The sequence below is a fragment of the Struthio camelus genome, chromosome 1, assembly GCF_040807025.1.
Source record: "Struthio camelus isolate bStrCam1 chromosome 1, bStrCam1.hap1, whole genome shotgun sequence".
In the NCBI taxonomy this organism is placed as follows: Eukaryota; Metazoa; Chordata; class Aves; order Struthioniformes; family Struthionidae; genus Struthio; species Struthio camelus.
The window spans coordinates 199,173,665-199,191,370 of record NC_090942.1 but is presented as its reverse complement, the minus strand read 5'-3'; the positions used below and the strand labels follow the sequence as shown (position 1 = coordinate 199,191,370).

General features: G+C 35.8%; 1 protein-coding gene across 1 annotated transcript in view; it reads left to right on the top strand.

Annotated features, from left to right (window-relative positions):
• Nucleotides 1–17,706, top strand: part of B3GLCT (beta 3-glucosyltransferase) — a 58,957-nt gene that overhangs the window by 27,350 nt on the left and 13,901 nt on the right. Inside the window, exons 5-10 of the mRNA XM_068930118.1 lie at nucleotides 2,491–2,567; nucleotides 4,627–4,738; nucleotides 9,639–9,775; nucleotides 11,495–11,558; nucleotides 16,390–16,521; nucleotides 17,469–17,538. Coding sequence (XP_068786219.1) covers nucleotides 2,491–2,567; nucleotides 4,627–4,738; nucleotides 9,639–9,775; nucleotides 11,495–11,558; nucleotides 16,390–16,521; nucleotides 17,469–17,538 — 592 coding nt within the window. The remainder of the gene's footprint in view (nucleotides 1–2,490; nucleotides 2,568–4,626; nucleotides 4,739–9,638; nucleotides 9,776–11,494; nucleotides 11,559–16,389; nucleotides 16,522–17,468; nucleotides 17,539–17,706) is intronic.

The following is a 17,706-nucleotide window of genomic DNA, read 5'->3' as shown; positions in this document are numbered from 1 at the left end:
CCTGAACCCTTTTAAACTGCACATAGCATTTTAAGAAAATCAGTGCCTTTTTCAAAATGATAACTAAGCATCTGAGAGAGGAGTAGAAGTAGAGGTTCTGTCTTAATGGAGAACGATAGATTTTTTATTATAATATTATTATTACTTTACATTCCAAGAGGGGCAAAAAACTACAGAATGTGTATGTATTGGCCATTGCACTTCATTTGCAAAGTGTTTTTTTTTTTTAAAACAGCTTAAGGGGAGAAATAGAGCAAAGACTAAAAAGGTCATGACCATCTTGGACAAGCTGCCTAATAGCTGATACATTAAAAAGAGATAAAGTGAATCTGTAACACCTCTATATAAAACAGCGTTTTAAATCATTTGTGGGTTTTTTTGAAGGGATATATTGAAATAGTGTCTTGCCCTGGATTCTTGGACTTGGTGCTCTGATTAAGTATTGATACTTATGTCTTTAAAACATGGAAAAAAATTAGAAATGTATGTTGTAGTTTTCAATGCTTCTAGCTAGTTGTTATATGGTGTAGCACTTGATAGCTCCTAGCAAATTGACTGACCCTCTGGGTTTAGAGGTAGGAGGTATGCTCTAACTTTCTGTTATTTTAGAAATCCTTGAGAGGTCTATAAAAGTCTCTGGAAGGAAAGTTGTAGGGAGACTTCAGTGTATTCTGTAACTCTCCTTTGTCAAAATAGAGAATGAGTACCTGATCTGAGTGAGTGACTAGGAGAGCTTGGTTTGCCCAACCTACAGGGGGGCTGAGAGGAAGGTATATTTGCTAGCTGTAAATGTGTTTGGAGATTAATTCCTGTAAAGTAAAAGAAACTTTTAAGCTAAAAGAGAAGGGAAACGAGTGTTAACTGCTTGCAGAACCTGTAGAGCACAAACTAGGAAAACATTTCTAACTGTCATTATATTATAGTGAAATACCAGATTTTGATCATGCTACTGCTAAGATTTGCCACTTCTACTAAAAAGCTCTGGGCTTTTTTGCTTTGTATCTAATTGCAATAAATTTTAAATGTAGCTGGAAACGCATTTCATAAATTGACTTGAGCTAGAACCATAAATCAGAGCAACTGATATTTTAGAGGCGGCTGAATACCCTATTCTAAATTAGAGTTTTGCAGTAGTTTCTTTTCAATCTGTGTCATTCACAGGAACATAAAATTTTAAAAAACAAGTCAGTCATTATTTTTGGATATAGTTAGATCACTCTTAAGAGACACAGTTCTTCTCTAGCGAGAGGCAGAGATGTTTTCTTTATATATGAAGTTTGGAGGTTGTGTGTATTTCTAGTTGCTATGCTTAACTGCCCTTAAAAAGAAGTTAAATTAAACTCAATGGAGTCAGAAGGAAGTGTAGACTCTATAGTCTTTTTTTAGAGAAGAAACTGTGTGCTTAAATGCTATTTTTATATTAATGTAATTTGCTTATATTCATGAGAAGCATTGATCAAACAAAAATATTTGGCGTATGCATGGAAATATATTTGCATATATATGCATAAGTGGAAAAGAATTACGCCTTTGAAAGACCATGAGGGTTGGGAACATTGTTTTTTTCTTGGGAGATGAGTAATCCCGTAGCCTGCCAGAGGGAGGCTGCCGCAGCTCCGTATCCCCACGCGGAGCCTGGAGCGAGGCTGCGCAGGTGTTCCCAGTGGGCACACCGGCACGAAGGACCACAGCTCCACTTCAGTTGCTGGTCCTCAGACCTCCTCGTGCACACTGGCATGCGCATACACCATGGATCCCTCCAACAGCTGACTTTAGATGCTCAGGCTGTCCAGCAGCTTGGCCCTGAGATCCTCTGCCTTCCTAGTCGCTTCTTGCACAGACACACACATGCAAATAGGTCTTTCTGCTAGTTGGTCCAGACTTAAGACCATCAAAGAGATGTCAAGAGAAAAAAAAGCAAAGAGGTTCATAAAAAAAAAAAAGTGCTTTGTGGGAAGCTTCTTTGTTTTTTAGTAAGAAGAAATATGAACTCCTTTTAATTTTTTTTTTTAAACCTATGACTTTCTGTCATGATGTTAGCATGACAGGTCAGACTTGGACTCAGCAATGTACTGAGTTTTAGAATTCTTACATAAACTCTGTGTAATGTGATTGTCAACAGCTGCCTTGTAGAATATTCTACATTATTTATAAGTCTATCTTTGCAATTTGAGCTTTTATTATCTGATGAACACGAGTATGAAATACAGCTTGAACAAGTACATGGGACCTATACAAAACACTTCACTAAAAGTGTATAAGTTTTATATCTAATCGATAATTTAGAAACTGGGAGTTGGAAGAAGGACTTTCCTTAAATTGTAGGTCACCTTCATTCGTACTGTCCTAAATCATCTCTTCTGCAGGGATGTTTGCCAGTGAAAACACTGAAGAGTTAAGTCATTCCAGAGTAATTTTGTTTTTAGTTGGTGCTTGAGGAAAAAGTTTATATTAGTCATGTTTAACAGGAATATTTTTATTTTCTTAAAGGAGTTACCTACAGTTCTGCTTATTCATCAGATGGACAGACATGAAGGTGCATGGACCATACTGCCGTTAATGAGAGAGTAAGCGTACTGAATATCGGTTATTTTCAGCATTTTGTGTAACCCAAAAGATAAATATAAATTATTCAAACTTTGTTTCAGAAGCAATGGCTTTTGATGGGAGTTGCAACTTTATCTTTTTAATTTCTATTCTTCTTTTCATTTTTCCAAAGCAATTTTCTGTTTAATTTCAATAAATCAGAGAAAGCTGTTTTAAATATAAGAGGAACTAAAGAAGAAATAGTATAACATACCCGAACCTTTCTTAAATAGTTGTGTGTTTTAAAATTATTAGAGAAGTAAACTAGTGAAAAAGCATTTAATTTTTTTTCCCAGTTGCTCATAGTGTATGGTGTGAAAAATTTCTGAATTTTTGTCTCTTCAGATTACTTGACTAAATGAAGTTTATAATTTTTTTTTTTTTAATAGATAGTGAATCATACCTCTTTGGGGTTTCTATCTTATATTGCTTACAGTGTTCCTAAGAGGTAGTCCTCCTCCCTAGTGAAGGGGTGTAGGTTTCAACATCATTTTGTAAGCTTTTATGGCCAGTTCTCATCTCATTATGCTCCAATAATACAAGAAATTTCAGATATCCTCTCTTAGCTTCTTGCAGAGGGCTCCAAGGGAGACTTGTTGCATTTATACAGTACTGTGTTGCAAACCATTAGGAAGCAGTGTTTCCTGTTTCAGGAAGTCCTAAAGCTCCTTAGTACTGAAGGCTGTCCTTTGCCTAAAACTTACATTTGAAATTGAAGCCAAAGGCTCTGTGGCTTCTGGAAGCTTAGTTTAGTCAATACTTTTCCTGATCACAGGACAGGATTTTCATACTCTCTTTTGCTGTCCTTTCCATTGTTTTCTATGTGAGTAGAAACATGAAAATGGCGCGTATATAGTACTTATCCATAAGATATATATATATAAGGTACAAAAATAAGTAAAAGGAGAATAAGAGTAAGTTGACAAAGTGGAAGATGACTTTCCAAATATCAGAATCATCTTTATTTTTCTTTCTTAGCGCCCTTTTTAGTGGCTACTCTTCTGATTTACTTATGTCTCAAAGACAAGGTTTAACAGAAAAAGCTCTTACAAGACAGCAAAACTCAAAAGCAAAAATACAGATACTAGTTTGTGTGACAAAGCAAAAGAAATTTATTCAGTAATCAGAAATGGAATCTCAAAGGTCTTCCAGCTTGAAGAGGATTCTGGAATAACGAGTCCCTTGTGTCTCCTGTTTTGTTCACCAATTTTTGCAAAACAACAGAATGAAGACAGAACAGTTTAGAAATATGTACATGTTGTGAGACTTGCACTGTTTAGATTTTTTTTTAGTGGACAGAAGCAGAAGAAGAGAAAGATTAAGTGATTAGTCAGCTCTACAGCAGTTGATAGTGCTAGGAATTGTGGTGCAAGTTGCACTCATATGAAAACTGCTTTCAGAATGACTTTCCTCACTTCTTTAGGTATCACCATTTTTAAGGAGGTCTGTACACAGTTATGACAATTGTTGATTTGTATTTATTGGATACAGATTAACTTGGACAGAATATTTACTTTCTGAAGACTTCTCACAAGTGTAATCTTAAGATCTCCGTCACTGTGTTGAGGTTTACAGTGAGTGAAAGCGTTCATAAAATTTTTAGGTTTGATTCAAGGATGTGGTCAGTGTCAAACAGCTGTAATTATGCAGTTTCAGGATTATTGCATTGGGTATTAATGTCCAACAGTGGGGCTCCATAGAAGAAAGTTAAGGTACAGAGGGGAAGGTAGCTTAAACTACTGTCTATAAACCTGTGCATTTTATAGGTGCCTATACCTATAGTACTTGTGCATTTCTGAGTTGACATTCTTTATGTATCTCTATTCCTTTCTCTCTGGAATAACTAATACTATGTAAGTAGATAGGAACAGAGGCAGTATCTTCATCCATTTACTGTAGTGCTCTGATATGTAATTCTAAGTGGTAAAAGTTTCTGTTCTGTGTAAATTTCCAAGTGCCCATATTTGGGGGAGCAGAGGTTGGATCTATGATTCTGTTCAAAAGCCAGTTTTACAGTAAAACATTCATTTCTTTTTTTAGCTTCTCTGTTACCTATGGTAGGAACTCCTCATGGATTTTCTTCTGTGAAGAAGGTACAAGAATACAAATTGTAAAACTTCTGGAAACACTTCGAAGATTTGACAGATCTAAGGTAAAATAAAAATTTAGATATTTAATATGCTTTAGAATGTGTTTGAATGGGTTTTTTTGGATGAAACATGGGGAATCATTTAAAATCTTTTTTAAGTACAAAATTATAAATACAGAATTATGGAACAATTCCTAGTTATGGAACAATTTCTGTTGTCCAGAACAACGTCGCCTGTGTAGCTCAGCTGGCAGCTTTTGAAAAGAGATATTCAAACAGCAGAAAACAGGAGGATAGATTCCTGATGTTGAATCTGGGAGTGAGCAAAATAGTGAACATGAAGAGGCCTGTATAGCTGTTGAAGAGCTATTAAAACTGAATAAAAAGAAGATTCCTTCTGTGGATCTCCTGATCCAGCAGTAAAAAGGTGGATATAGTCTGCTGTCTTATCTTTTTCCTGTCCATCATCAGTACCGATTATGAGCAGGCAGGATGATTCATTAGCTCTGACCTAATATGGGTGGGCATTTATTGCATTCTGTTTCTGAACTGTCTTAGTGTTAAAAAAGAAGTAAAATCTTTACCTGCTGGAAGAGAAGGAGCACCAAAAGACTTACACAACAAAAGAAAAAGCCGGTCACCAAAAAAAATAAAGTAAATTTGGCAATGTAATTGATCAGCTGTTAATGTTTAGAATTTGGAATAGTCTGAAAACATTCAGCCTTATGTCTTTCATTGCCTGGACTAAAAAAAGCCAAAATCTCCCGTTAGAAATGTGCTTCTCCTCTTTATTGCTATCTTGACCAGGTATTGAACCCTGTTTCAGGTCTTAGTTTAGCATATTTACTTCTATTGCAGGCACTTGGCCTTGTCGTGTTTCCAGAAAATTCTTTTCTAAAATGATAACCATAATAATTTAGAGATCTTATGTTTTTAAAATACTCTGTCTTCAAAATGGACTACTAACTTATTTTCAGGCCTTTGGAACATACAATCGTTTCTGTTTCAGAAGCACGTACTTCAAGTTGAAGTTCTGAAAATTCATATAAATTTTTATTTTGGATGCTGCCCGCATCCCAGTTTTAATCTCTTTTGCAGTACATATAAATCCTACTGTAATAACAAATTATGTTCCAGCCTGTATTGAAAGGGAAATAAAATGTTTCGCTTTTACACAGAGCAATGGTCATCTTAGTATAACAGTCCATAACTGATTCCTTGTATAATGTAATAGTCCATGAGTTATATCAGTTAAGATGATGAGTTAGACCAGAATGAGCTCACTCGTTATTAATTTTATCATGTCAGCAGTCTGCATAATAAGCAATTGATACACATTAATCACGATAAAATATGTACAAGCAGCATATAAATAGCTGGTGAATCTGCAGCTTTTCAGTCTGGACATGCAGTGATCAGTAACAGAACTATTAAGACTGATATGAATGTAATATGAATGGAAACAAAGATGTGAAAGCACCATACAAAACCATGGAGGCATGTTATTTTTAAAAAAAAGCCTGCATTAATAATGAAGGACACTATTGATAGCTGTAAAACTAATAATCAGTGAAGAACGTCTGATCTACAGCAAGACCAGAAGGTGAGCGTTCAGATGATTCAACAACAGAAATCTGGGCTCTGATAGCAGGGGGACAGCAGCAAGGTTAAGCCAAATTGTATGTGGAAATATATGAGGAATGTACTGAGGAATGTAAACCAAGATGATGGGCAGCAATGCCATAATAGCTATTGACGCTTTTAAAGGGTATAAGGGACCTGGCTAATGAACAGGTTTGTCTTTGAGGCTCATAAGACCTCAACAGGGAAGATGCGACAGCTGAAATCTCTTGTTCTCTCTGTCGGATACATGGCCAGACCAGACGGATTGGGCACGTTAGCCATGGTGTTTGAGAGTAAGTGGATACAAGAGTGAGTGGGTAGAATCAACTTGCTTAGCAAGTTATGTAAAATCACTTCCCCCTGCCCTAAAGTGTGATATTGATTTCATTGCATCAAATTTCTCAATATTATTGAAAGTGTTTTAAAGATTCGGAGTGCCCTTACTGAAGGGAGGTGATTTTTGCCATTTTTGAAGCACAGTATTTTAACTGATCCTGTGACTGATAATTATCCACAATACAATGAATTCTTTTCTTTTTTTTTTTCCACCCGAGTTTTTTTCACACATAGAATAAGATTAGCGTCATGCCTCATGTAAGCTGCATTTTAAGTTCCTTAGTGTATAACTAATTTTATCTTTCCTTGTAAAGCCAACCTGCACAGATCAACTTGTCCTCTATATAAACACTATTTATTTACTATTTTGACCTGAGCAGACAAGCATGGAGAATATCAGCTGTAGCCTAAAATGCCTCCACGGTGTTGATTTGTGACTATTGATATTTCCAGATATGATATTCTGTGAAAACTTGAGGAGGGTATATGTATGGGTTTAATTTTCTATGTTTTATGGAGAAAGGAAATTAAAATTGTATTTTTAATCCATAAGTTTGAGAGAATGTTAGAAAGTTAGAGTGAAAATTAGCACGCAAAATTAGGTCAAGAAAATATTTTTTATGCACTGACACAACAGAGGCAAGGTTCTGAAAAGAGCTGTCTGCAGCTAGTACTGTTACATGAAAATGTTAATATTTATTATCTGTTTCTGTATGCTTGTGTTGTGAAAATACTGAAACCCTGGAGGCCCTAAAGTTGGAATTTAAAAACTGTATGCACAAAATACATTAGAAGGGTTACTTTGATTTTACAAAGAGATTATCTTTGTGCATAAAAATCAGTGTATTTCTTTCACCTTCCAATATTTCGTTAATTTTTAAATCCTTCCAGTGAACACTATTGAATCCTACCAATAAAGGAAGGAGAAAATAGGGCCTATCAGGATGCAAGGTATAAATCAAAGCTAAGAAAGGCACTGGGTAGCCACCTATGAAGGTGGTTAATGCGGAAAAAAATCTTCATCCTTATCTTCTCCGTAAATTGGATAGAGACAGTTTAATTTCAGCTGTTTCCTCAACAGATTCCTGAAAACCACTCAGCCTCAGGAGACACATCAGATTATGGGAGATAACAAGTGTTCAACCTTTGTGTTAGCTGAAGAAGTAACTAGTCAAGTACAACCTACGTTCAATTGAATCTTCTTTAGAGTGGCTGATTGAAGTAGTGGGGAGAAACATGCAGAATTCGGGGGAAAAACAGTCACACACCTGTGCATGTGCATGCACACACAATGTTACGCTTGTAGCAGCCCGAGCACTTGGCTGGCTGAGCCAGAGGGTCCTCGGAGAGCCAGGGCTTCCTGCAGAGGTGGCTTCCCATAGCTTCGCAGCAGCATTTGTAGCAAGATAAATCTCAGTTGCTTACACCAGTCCTGGCCACAGGCTGGCCACACTGAAGGACCTTGGTAGAGATGTGGGTTTTAAAGCAGGCAGCATCTCATAGCTTTGACTCAGTGTGTGCAGCAAGGCAAATACCCCTGGGAGCTCCAGGCTTCCGCCCTCTTTTGAATTTGGGGCAGCCACCTTTGTGTGGCTCAGCCCATCTGTTCTGGGCTGGAGGTGTGCCTCTCCTGGTGTGTGCAGACCTCTCTTCTGCTCTTTTCACCCTGCCTTGGCCAAATCTCCTCATTCACTCTGGGGAGCTACAAAATTGTATTTCAGTCTGTATAGTAACATTTGCACGGAGTTGTAGAGATGGCTGTTGAGAAGGAAGAGCCTCTTGGGGCTATAGTTTGTTGATCTGATGTTTCTACGGTACTTTTGCTTGAATATTTTTCCTTTTGTCTTGAGCCATGTGTAAATTGTTTATTTACCTTATGTCAAGTGTATGAACTGTGCTAACGCCATGAAGGTATTTTTCATTGTTGCTGACAACTACCCCCTTAAAGGAGGGGAAAAATCAAATAGGACCGGCAGTGTGGAAGAAGAGAATGGAAGCTCAACAATTAATATGAGACTGATATTTTTAAAAAGACCTGGAAAATAGAGACTATGTTATAAATGTTACGAGGGACTATGGCAGTGTTTGGTCTGAATGTGTCTGTAACGAATGAGACTATTTTTTGTGAGAAAATAATCACCACAACTTTGAATCTGTTTTAATGGTGAACTTATAAACTGTCAGGAAAAAAAGCAGTCTGAGTTACTGTGATAATGCAAAGAACAGCTCCAATATTGAAATACTTAATATAACCATTAGGGTGATTCAGAGATCTGATTCATCATTTGTACTTGCAGGCATGAAAAGCAATCCATTTATCTCTATTGATATACACACGTATAAGTATACCCCTCATTATAGTCCTTATTTTGCAAAGATGTAGGGATATGCTTGTTTAATGTCTATTCTAAACAGAAAGATTAAGATAACTGACACTGATGTTAAAGTAGTAATATTTAAGTTGCTTAAATATTTTCAGATACAGCAGTCAGTGGTAAATTATCTTAAACATTGTTATTAAAAACTATTAATAATAACAGTTACATTTTTTACTTCACAAATGCGTACTTGGGACCATCTTCAGGTGACTGTTTTGAGGATCAAAGTATTTAAAATGTATTTCCTTTTCAGGTTCCCTAGCGGAAAATAACTAAAGGTTAAACAGATGGAAGTCCAAAACAGATGTACATTCAGACCCTGAATGTACAATAATTTTGAGTGCTCTGTCTAATCAGTCATCAGTAATATCTGACTTATTCAGTGCTCTTTGCACCAGTGGAATCCAGGGCTAATGATGGAGTCCGAAAATACTATGTACATCTGAATATTTAGATAACTGCCTTTTGTTTTATTTCTTACCAAGTAAAATTTTTTCCTGGCTTATTGTGAAGAATATACTTCCCTTGTTTTTGTTTTCAGGTTTGCTTTATTCAGCGTGAATGAAGTCATCTTCAGTAAGAGGATGCTGTAGATGAGCAAAATTGTTTTCTGTGTTCCTTTACAGGAGTGGTTTTTAGGTAAAGCGTTGTATGATGAAGAATCTACAATAATTCACCACTACGCCTTTGCTGAAAATCCTACAGTCTTTAAATTTCCAGATTTTGCGGCTGGTTGGGCACTTAGCATTCCACTGGTTAACAAGTAAGAATTGAATTTTTAATCACTTTTAAATTGTTTATTAAGAGTAACTAAGACTTCTGAATTTATATATTTTTTCTAATGTCATTTTAATGGGTTATGATTTCTTATGGATTAATATTTTTCTGTAAAAGATAAAGGTATGCCTACAGTGCAGCTGAAGATTTTACTACCGATCATGTAGATATATAGTCAAATTTTAATTTTGACCTATCTTTGAATATTTACTGTAGCTTGCTGTGGCAGACAACTTGGGGTGTGCTCCATCAATGCAGGCTGGCCACTCAGTTATTTTATTTGACTTCACGGATTGTTTTCGTACACTGAGCTCTTGCTCCTGCCACCCCTATATTATCAGCATCCATGCCAAGGCTATTTTAAGGATCTAAGCAGGACATTCAAATACTATGCAAAAGCATGTTAGTTTACAACTAGTTCTGGGCAAGCCTATATAGATATGTGCTCCCACTATAGATTTACCGTGAAAAAAAAATTTATTGACAAAATTCCATTTCCTCCTTATTCCACACATTCAAACATAATTACCATAAGTAAACACTTAAGAATTTGTTAATTGACAGGCACGGAAATAGATTTCCATATATAACACTGTATCATTGCTGTATCCTTTAGGTGTGACTTATTTTTCTTAGCTCTGCCTATCTAAAAGTTAACATCATGTTAACTAGTTGTTGATACTCTCTCTGTGATTTTTAGAAAAGTAATTTCCTCTAAAGAGCAGATTTATTCCTGGATCCTCGAACAACTGCATTGCCCTAGAGAGAACACAGATGTTTGGTTTGGATTAGATGCTTAGTTTTTAGATGAGACCTGAAAAGTTCATAAACTTCAGAAGTTAAATGCATCTTGTTGTAGCAAGAATTGGTATTTTCATAAATTGAAGGTGCCTAAATATTGTGCTTTGGAACACACAAAAAGAGAACGTTGTCTGAAGTTTGAGATGCTAATCAGTACACAGCTTCAAATACAGTGCTGCCTTTAATGTGTTGAAAATGTTATGCCAGATTGTAGATCCACTCCAGATGAGAACTTTCTTCTTGGGCAGGAAGGATGTGTTGAAAAGTGTGTGCTGAAAACAAATATTGTCATCATCACGCTGTACTTAGATGCAAGCGTGATGCATCTTTTCATTTGGTATGAAAAGAAAATGCAAATTGCTTTTTGAGACAATAAATACAAAAGTGATTTTTTTTGTAAAAGAAGAAGATAGTAAAAAACATTAGCCTACTGTACTGCCTACTACTAGTGATTTATTTTTTTAATATGATAGAAGTATGACTTTAGAAGACATTCATTCAAATATTATTGTTTAAAATAGTTTTAAAATATGGAAGAAAATATAGCAGATACATTTTTGTAAAATAGCTATAGGTAGCTGTTTGTCTAGAGCAGTACTTCCCTAATCCTTTGTGCCAGTAGTCTACTGTTGGTCTGCATTTCTCTCTGATTGCTATGCAGCCTAGCCATGAAACTTTTTCTGGAAAATACTTTTGGTTTCATAGATCAGCTACAGATTTCTTATCATGAGCATGAAAACTGCAGTTAAGAAAGGAGATTTAGAGACTGTTAGGAAATTTTGGTATATTTCAAAGACGTAAGGATTTCAGGTTTATTCATTAGTGTAAAGAGTCAGTTGATACTGATCTTACATTTCTCTTGTTCATGTTTTTTGAAGTAAATTTCATCATCTTTATTGTATAGGCTTGCGAACAAGTTGAAAAGTGAACCACTGAAGTCAGACTTTACAATAGATTTAAAACATGAGGTAAGCAGTGGGTTGTTCCTGTGATGTAAGTAAGAAAAATTATCTCAAAACTGTATATTTTTATGTTGATAAAGTAAAGAAGAAATAACAGGGTTTTTTGGTTAAAAATGTTGAATGTAATAGTGTGTTTAATTTCCCTTCCTTTAGAATATTATGACATATGATACTTCAAAATTATGCCTCAAGCATAGAAGATTTCATGAAGAAAATTGTGTTTATGTTAACATTACATGATTGTATACAGTGAGGTACCTTCTAAGGCTTATTCTGTAGAGAGGGAAAGGGGCTTTCCCATGAACTTTCCTCTCCCATGAAGTTTAAACTGGAGTGAATGGTATCTCAGATACTAGACAGCCACATTCAGATTCTAAATCAGTATGTAAGAGCTAGATACAATAGATTTTGGATGAAGTATTGTGAGGAGCCTACCTGTTGCGACTGTTGTGTTGGTGTGAACAGTCAATGCTGGAAGTTGTATGATGGAAGTTTGGAATTTTTTTTTTTTTTGCCTTTGATTTGCAGCAGTTCTGAAAGGCAGGTACTAGGTGTTTCAGGGAATAAGGAAGCTGATTTAAAGAAACATAAGAAAGGCATGAGGATCTGAAGCAAGACCAGTGCTACCCTTTCGGAAGCACGTGCTTTCTAACTCCAAAATGCTCATGCGACCCAGGGTTTCGTAGTGTCACCAGCGTGAACACCAAAACCAGGGGGGAATGGGAGAATGAGTCTGGGGTAGGCTGTTGGCCTGAAATCATGAGTGATTTTGATTTTAGTTTAGTTTTTTTTAAACTCTCTTAATATTCAGCTATAAATTCTGTTTCCGGTCCATGTTAAAAACCTACTTAAAACTACTGTTGCTATTCCAGGTCCTTATTCTGTAATGGTTACAAACCTCCTAATTTCACATAAATTTATAGTGTACTTATAGTGTATAAATCAATAGTGTATTTAAATACATTTGGCTTTCTGCCAACAGTATTCTTTCACTTAGTTTTCCTTCCTTGCCTGCTGTATTTCTAGAAGGCAATTGGACCGCTCTCAATCTTCATTTTGCTCCATGAAACAAGCCAACAAGCTGTTTTACTTTCCTCTTGTTAATTCTTTTAAATGCAAGACCTTGTATTTCACACTATTAATCTTTTTGTAATTGTTATCTTGAAGTCATTCATATATTCCAGTATTCCAGTCGACCTCAGCACTAAAAAAAACCTCTAAATGTAGTGTCATCAAAAAATTTCATTAGCAGACTCTTAATTTGTGTGTCATGTTGATTAATGAAGAACAATTGATCACTTGACTGGTGACAAAGACTTCCATCCCCCTACAAATTCTGTTAGCAATTCTTTGCCTATATTCCATTTCAAATTCATTACTGTTGGTAACTTCCTTCAGCCCTACAGTTATTCTTTCTACACAATCTCGTGTCGTCTCTCCCTGGAGACAGTTCCATTCCCCTCACTTGTTTTATAAATCACTCTCTCCTCTTTCTTCAGTCTTTTTATCTTGCTACATCCTTCTTGTATGAAGTATGATTGACAACAAATCAGAGGATATAATCTGAAATCTTTAATGTTTGTGTGTAATATTTAAATTATGAAGGATGATAAATGTTTAAAGAAATATCTTGATTTAACAGAGCTGTAATAACATGGGCCTCTAGTCCTTAGTGTTTTACTGTGCTATGTATCAGCTTTTTTCTCCTACTGCTTTCCACATCCCTAATTCTTACATCTCTAATGCTTGTGTCATTCTCCATCTGAAGGACCTACCTTACAAATATGCTAAAAGGTTTTTGTCATGCTGGCTTTCATTTGTAGTTTTTTTTCTAGACTTCTAAAAATATATGTAATATAGCGTATTTCCTTCATGTTGATGGTTACTCAAAATTAAAGTGGATAATTGATTTTTTTTGTGTAGCTAATGTTAGATATGAACAAAAGACTAATACATTTTACATCTTTTTATTGTCAACCTATTCTTGTTTTAGAAACTGTTTATCTTCCTATTCTAGGCCCAAAAATGGCACTCTTATTTCTGAAATATGGTAGCCTCACACTATACTAAGGGTTTCTGTTGAAGATGTGATTATTCTATGAGAAATATGCTTTCTTAGCACATGATGAACTTTCATAAATAATAAGTGGATAATTCATGTTAGGTTACATTTAAATGTTCTTTGTGAAGTGTGAGCATTGCTTTTTTTGTTGTGCCCTGTGTTAGACTTTCATTCTGAATAGCTGAGTTTTGAGCTAATGCAATCTTAAAATGGGCTGGAAGCTCTCTATAAAATCACATCCCTTGCCTTCTAACCAAGGCAGGGTCAGGAGCAGTTCACATGCCATAAGGTGAACGTGGCGACAAGGTAAAAAGATACCTTGGGAATGTATGTATGTTTACTGGCTACTCCTTACTGCTTGCATGTGTCTGTTACATTTCATTTCCATACTCCTCCTCTACTCCAAGCGTTGTGAATGATGTTAGGATTAACTGCCACTCGTGCTTCTGCATTTGCTTCCATATACTGTTCTTCTGCATTAGTTCTTTGAACTCCTCTGTAAAGCTAAGATCATCTGTGGTGTCAGAAGCACTGCTAAAACAGCAAAGAAACAGACCACTTACTAATGGCAAGGCTAAGAGAAGTTAGGATTTATTTACAAACTACAAAACTCATCTTGGTATAGTAGGAACCTGCGACTGAGTTGCAAGAACTCAAAAGGTTGCTATCAGCTGAGCAGTAGTAATAACCATGTTTGCATGCAGTCATCTGCATTCCCCCTCAGTTACAAGAAAAATACAGTAATTTAAGCTGTTTTCAGTGCAATTAAGCTAAATATGTTTTACTTTGCAGTTGAGGTGGGCTAGCAGTGCCTGTGTAGTTATGACAGTTCAGTTACCACCAGCAGCTTGTTAAAATGTCATCAGCTGATTGTGTTCTATTATGTGACTGTACTGCAGCTCTTTGGCATCTAAAATCTGCCAAAGCTAGAAGCTTAAGCTTCAAGAGTATGATTCTATTCTCAAGCCTACCCCCTAGCCCTGACAGTGCCTGGAAAAAATTGACATCTGTTATATTCCCACTAAGTCCCAAAAAAAGTCTATATATAGGTTGTTGGGGTTTTTGGAGGAGGTTGGTAGGAATGAGACAGGCAGGAAGGTACTAATCTCTAACTTAGAGTCTATAAATGGTTTGACTTCCTAGCTATGTCCAGGCTAAACGTAATGCACTTAGTTTACGCTGAGTTCTTCCTGAACCCTGTGACGGGGGGAGGAAATATCTTGCGCTTTAGCTTAATGAAAACCTACTCCCTACAAAGAGTATGATCTGGGTTCTGGCCCCAGCATAATCTGAGGGGGTTTCAATGGACCAGTTCCTACTTTGGAAATAGGCATAAAACAGTGAAAAAGAGACTTATTTTCTCATTGGCTTTGGTGTATGCTGTTTCTGATCCCATATTCCAGTGAAGCACTTGTTTTCCATGCAAGAATCACTGAGAATATGCAAAAGCAGCATTGGAAACAGCAACTAGAACCCAAGATGGATTTTCCTCCCCTGGAGGAGACGCCTTACCCCTGTGCTGTAGAGTCAGGCTCCTTCTTCTTTGCTACACTATCTTGTTGGTTTCATGAATCTTAATTTTCACACTCGGCTTCTTGAGAAAGAATGGAGAGTCTCTGTCCCAGATTATCTATAGTTTGTTGGCTTGGGCACCCTTTTGAAAAGTGGAAGCTGTAACTTCTGAGGTAGTGAACAGAAGCAGACCTAGAGCACATATCTGAGTCTTGAGCATATGCTCAAATAGCTTTTATATAAAAAGAAAGTACTTTCACATCCTGGAAGTACCAGTCCTCGAAAGATATTAAGCAGTCAGAATCCAAAGTGCATGGCAGTGCAGCTGGGAAGTCCTAAATCCACCGCATACCTACTGAGACATTCTTTTCTTCCCTCTAAATTTTTAAGAACTTAATTTTGTTCTTTTAAGTGCCTGAACAATTTTATATGAAATGAGATTAATTTTTCAGCTGGTCTGAGGTAGGTAGCCAACATAAAAGATTCCTGACTAAACACTTAGTTTGGCCAAGTTATGAACAATATCAAAGAATTGTAGTGGAAATGTTGGGGAAGGCTAAGTGTTCTTGATCTGTAGTAAAATACAACTTGAAATATTAACTTTATTATGAATTAAATGGATGTAAACATAAAGGTTCTTTTTTGTCGTCTTCAGACACCATTGCTTTGCTTATTCCCTTTTCTTTGTAAATTTTTGCTGTTCTTCTAACATTTAAAATGGACAAGAATCTACTACCTTGTCATTCAGTCCCTTTCACAACTTCTCACAGTTTCGTTATTGATTTTAAATGATTTTTAAACTGTCAACCAGAGAATGGGTCTATTTTGGAAAACTGCATATTGCCACAGGAAGAAATGGCACTAGCTATTCCAAATTATCAAAATAATTTCAAAGAGCAACAAAATAAGGATTTTATTTTACTTAAAAGAAGACGCAAACACTCGCATCACCTCTACTTCAACAAATTTGGGGATGAGTTTTTTTTTCATGCTTAAATATATGAAACCAATTTTAGTCCTTTAAACCTTGAGCATCTTTAGAATTTCTATTATAGCAAAAAATAAGATTTTTGGCTCTAGGAATGTGGAGGAGTGAGGTTATGCAGCAAGTTAATCAACTAAGGCATAAATCCTCTATGGTGTCCTTTATTTTTAACTGTTTTCTCTTAAGTTTATCCTATAATATGATGATTTCTGTGCTTGCTCTGGGAATTTTTATCCAGTTTTTCTACTCATTGATATAAATGTTTTGTATTTTGATAGATTGCACTATACATTTGGCAGAAAGGGGATGGACCACATCTTACTCCAGTGCCTGAGTTCTGTACAGATGATGCGAACTCATATAAGGTTAATCATTGTGCAACAACATTCAGTAATTTTCTGCCACTTTGTGTAAGTACTATATTTTAAATACCACTTGCTTAGTAAAAGTAAAACTCTTAATAAGATGCATAATGCTTGACTTAAAAAAAAAATCCCAGGCCTTAAGAAAATGTTTTTCAGTAAACCCAAAAAAATTATTTCTGGTGGTGTTTTCCTTTGTTTGGATATGCTTTCAACCTTCTGTGATACTTGATATTTCCTGGCAAAGAATTAACACATATTTTACCACAATGTCTGAGCAGCCCATGATCTTTGAAGTATTTCTCCTTATGTTTCTGTGGTATACTAAAATACAGATGATCTCATTTTAGAGACGGGAATCTAAAACTTGATGCATCTGAAGATAAAATGCAATATAGCATTTAAGTGCATTGAAGTACAACCCATATCTTCTATCTCTAGGAGAATACCCTTAAGATATTGTGGGTAATCGTTACAAGGGGCCAAAAAGTGACTGCCATGCTTCCATGAAAACAAAATTCTAGGTGTCAAAAAAGAAAATAAATAAACATGATTTCAGTAGGCTTGAGGAAACTTGCATGTTTCTAGTATGTAACCTCTAAGCTTCTCTCTCCCAGTACGATACGGTTCAACAGGTTCTCATATTATTTTAATTACAAAGAAGTTAACAGAAAGTTTTTTTCAGATAAATCATTCTTAGTACAACAGGTTCTGCGGCTCTTCTTTTCCTAATGATATGTGTTCAGGCAAGAATCCTACATCAGCGGAGAAGGTATTTCAGTAATGTTATTTCAGGAATTTGAAAGCACTAATGACGCTTTTTCAAGAGACAAAAATTTTCTTTCTGTTGTATTACTGAATGCACTCTTCTACTTGATATGCTATACAATGAAAAAATATTTTGTGTTTTATTATAGATATGGACATACATATCCAATAAAATGTTAGAGGCAGGGCCTGCAATTATAAACTTAATTTTTGTTCTTTTCTTATAGGGAGAGCCAGTGAAAAAGGAAGATGTTTTTGTTGCTGTAAAAACATGTCGGAAATTCCATGGAGACAGAAGTAAGTTCTTGATTATTCAAGGTAGTAGCTCTATACAATATAGTTTAGGAAATTAATATTTAAAAGAAAAACTCTTATACTATTTGGCCATGTAGCTCTTGGAGCTAAATATTTGCAAAATCCACTGGGAAGCATGAAAGGTTCAGAATTCTAACAGTGTGATTCTTT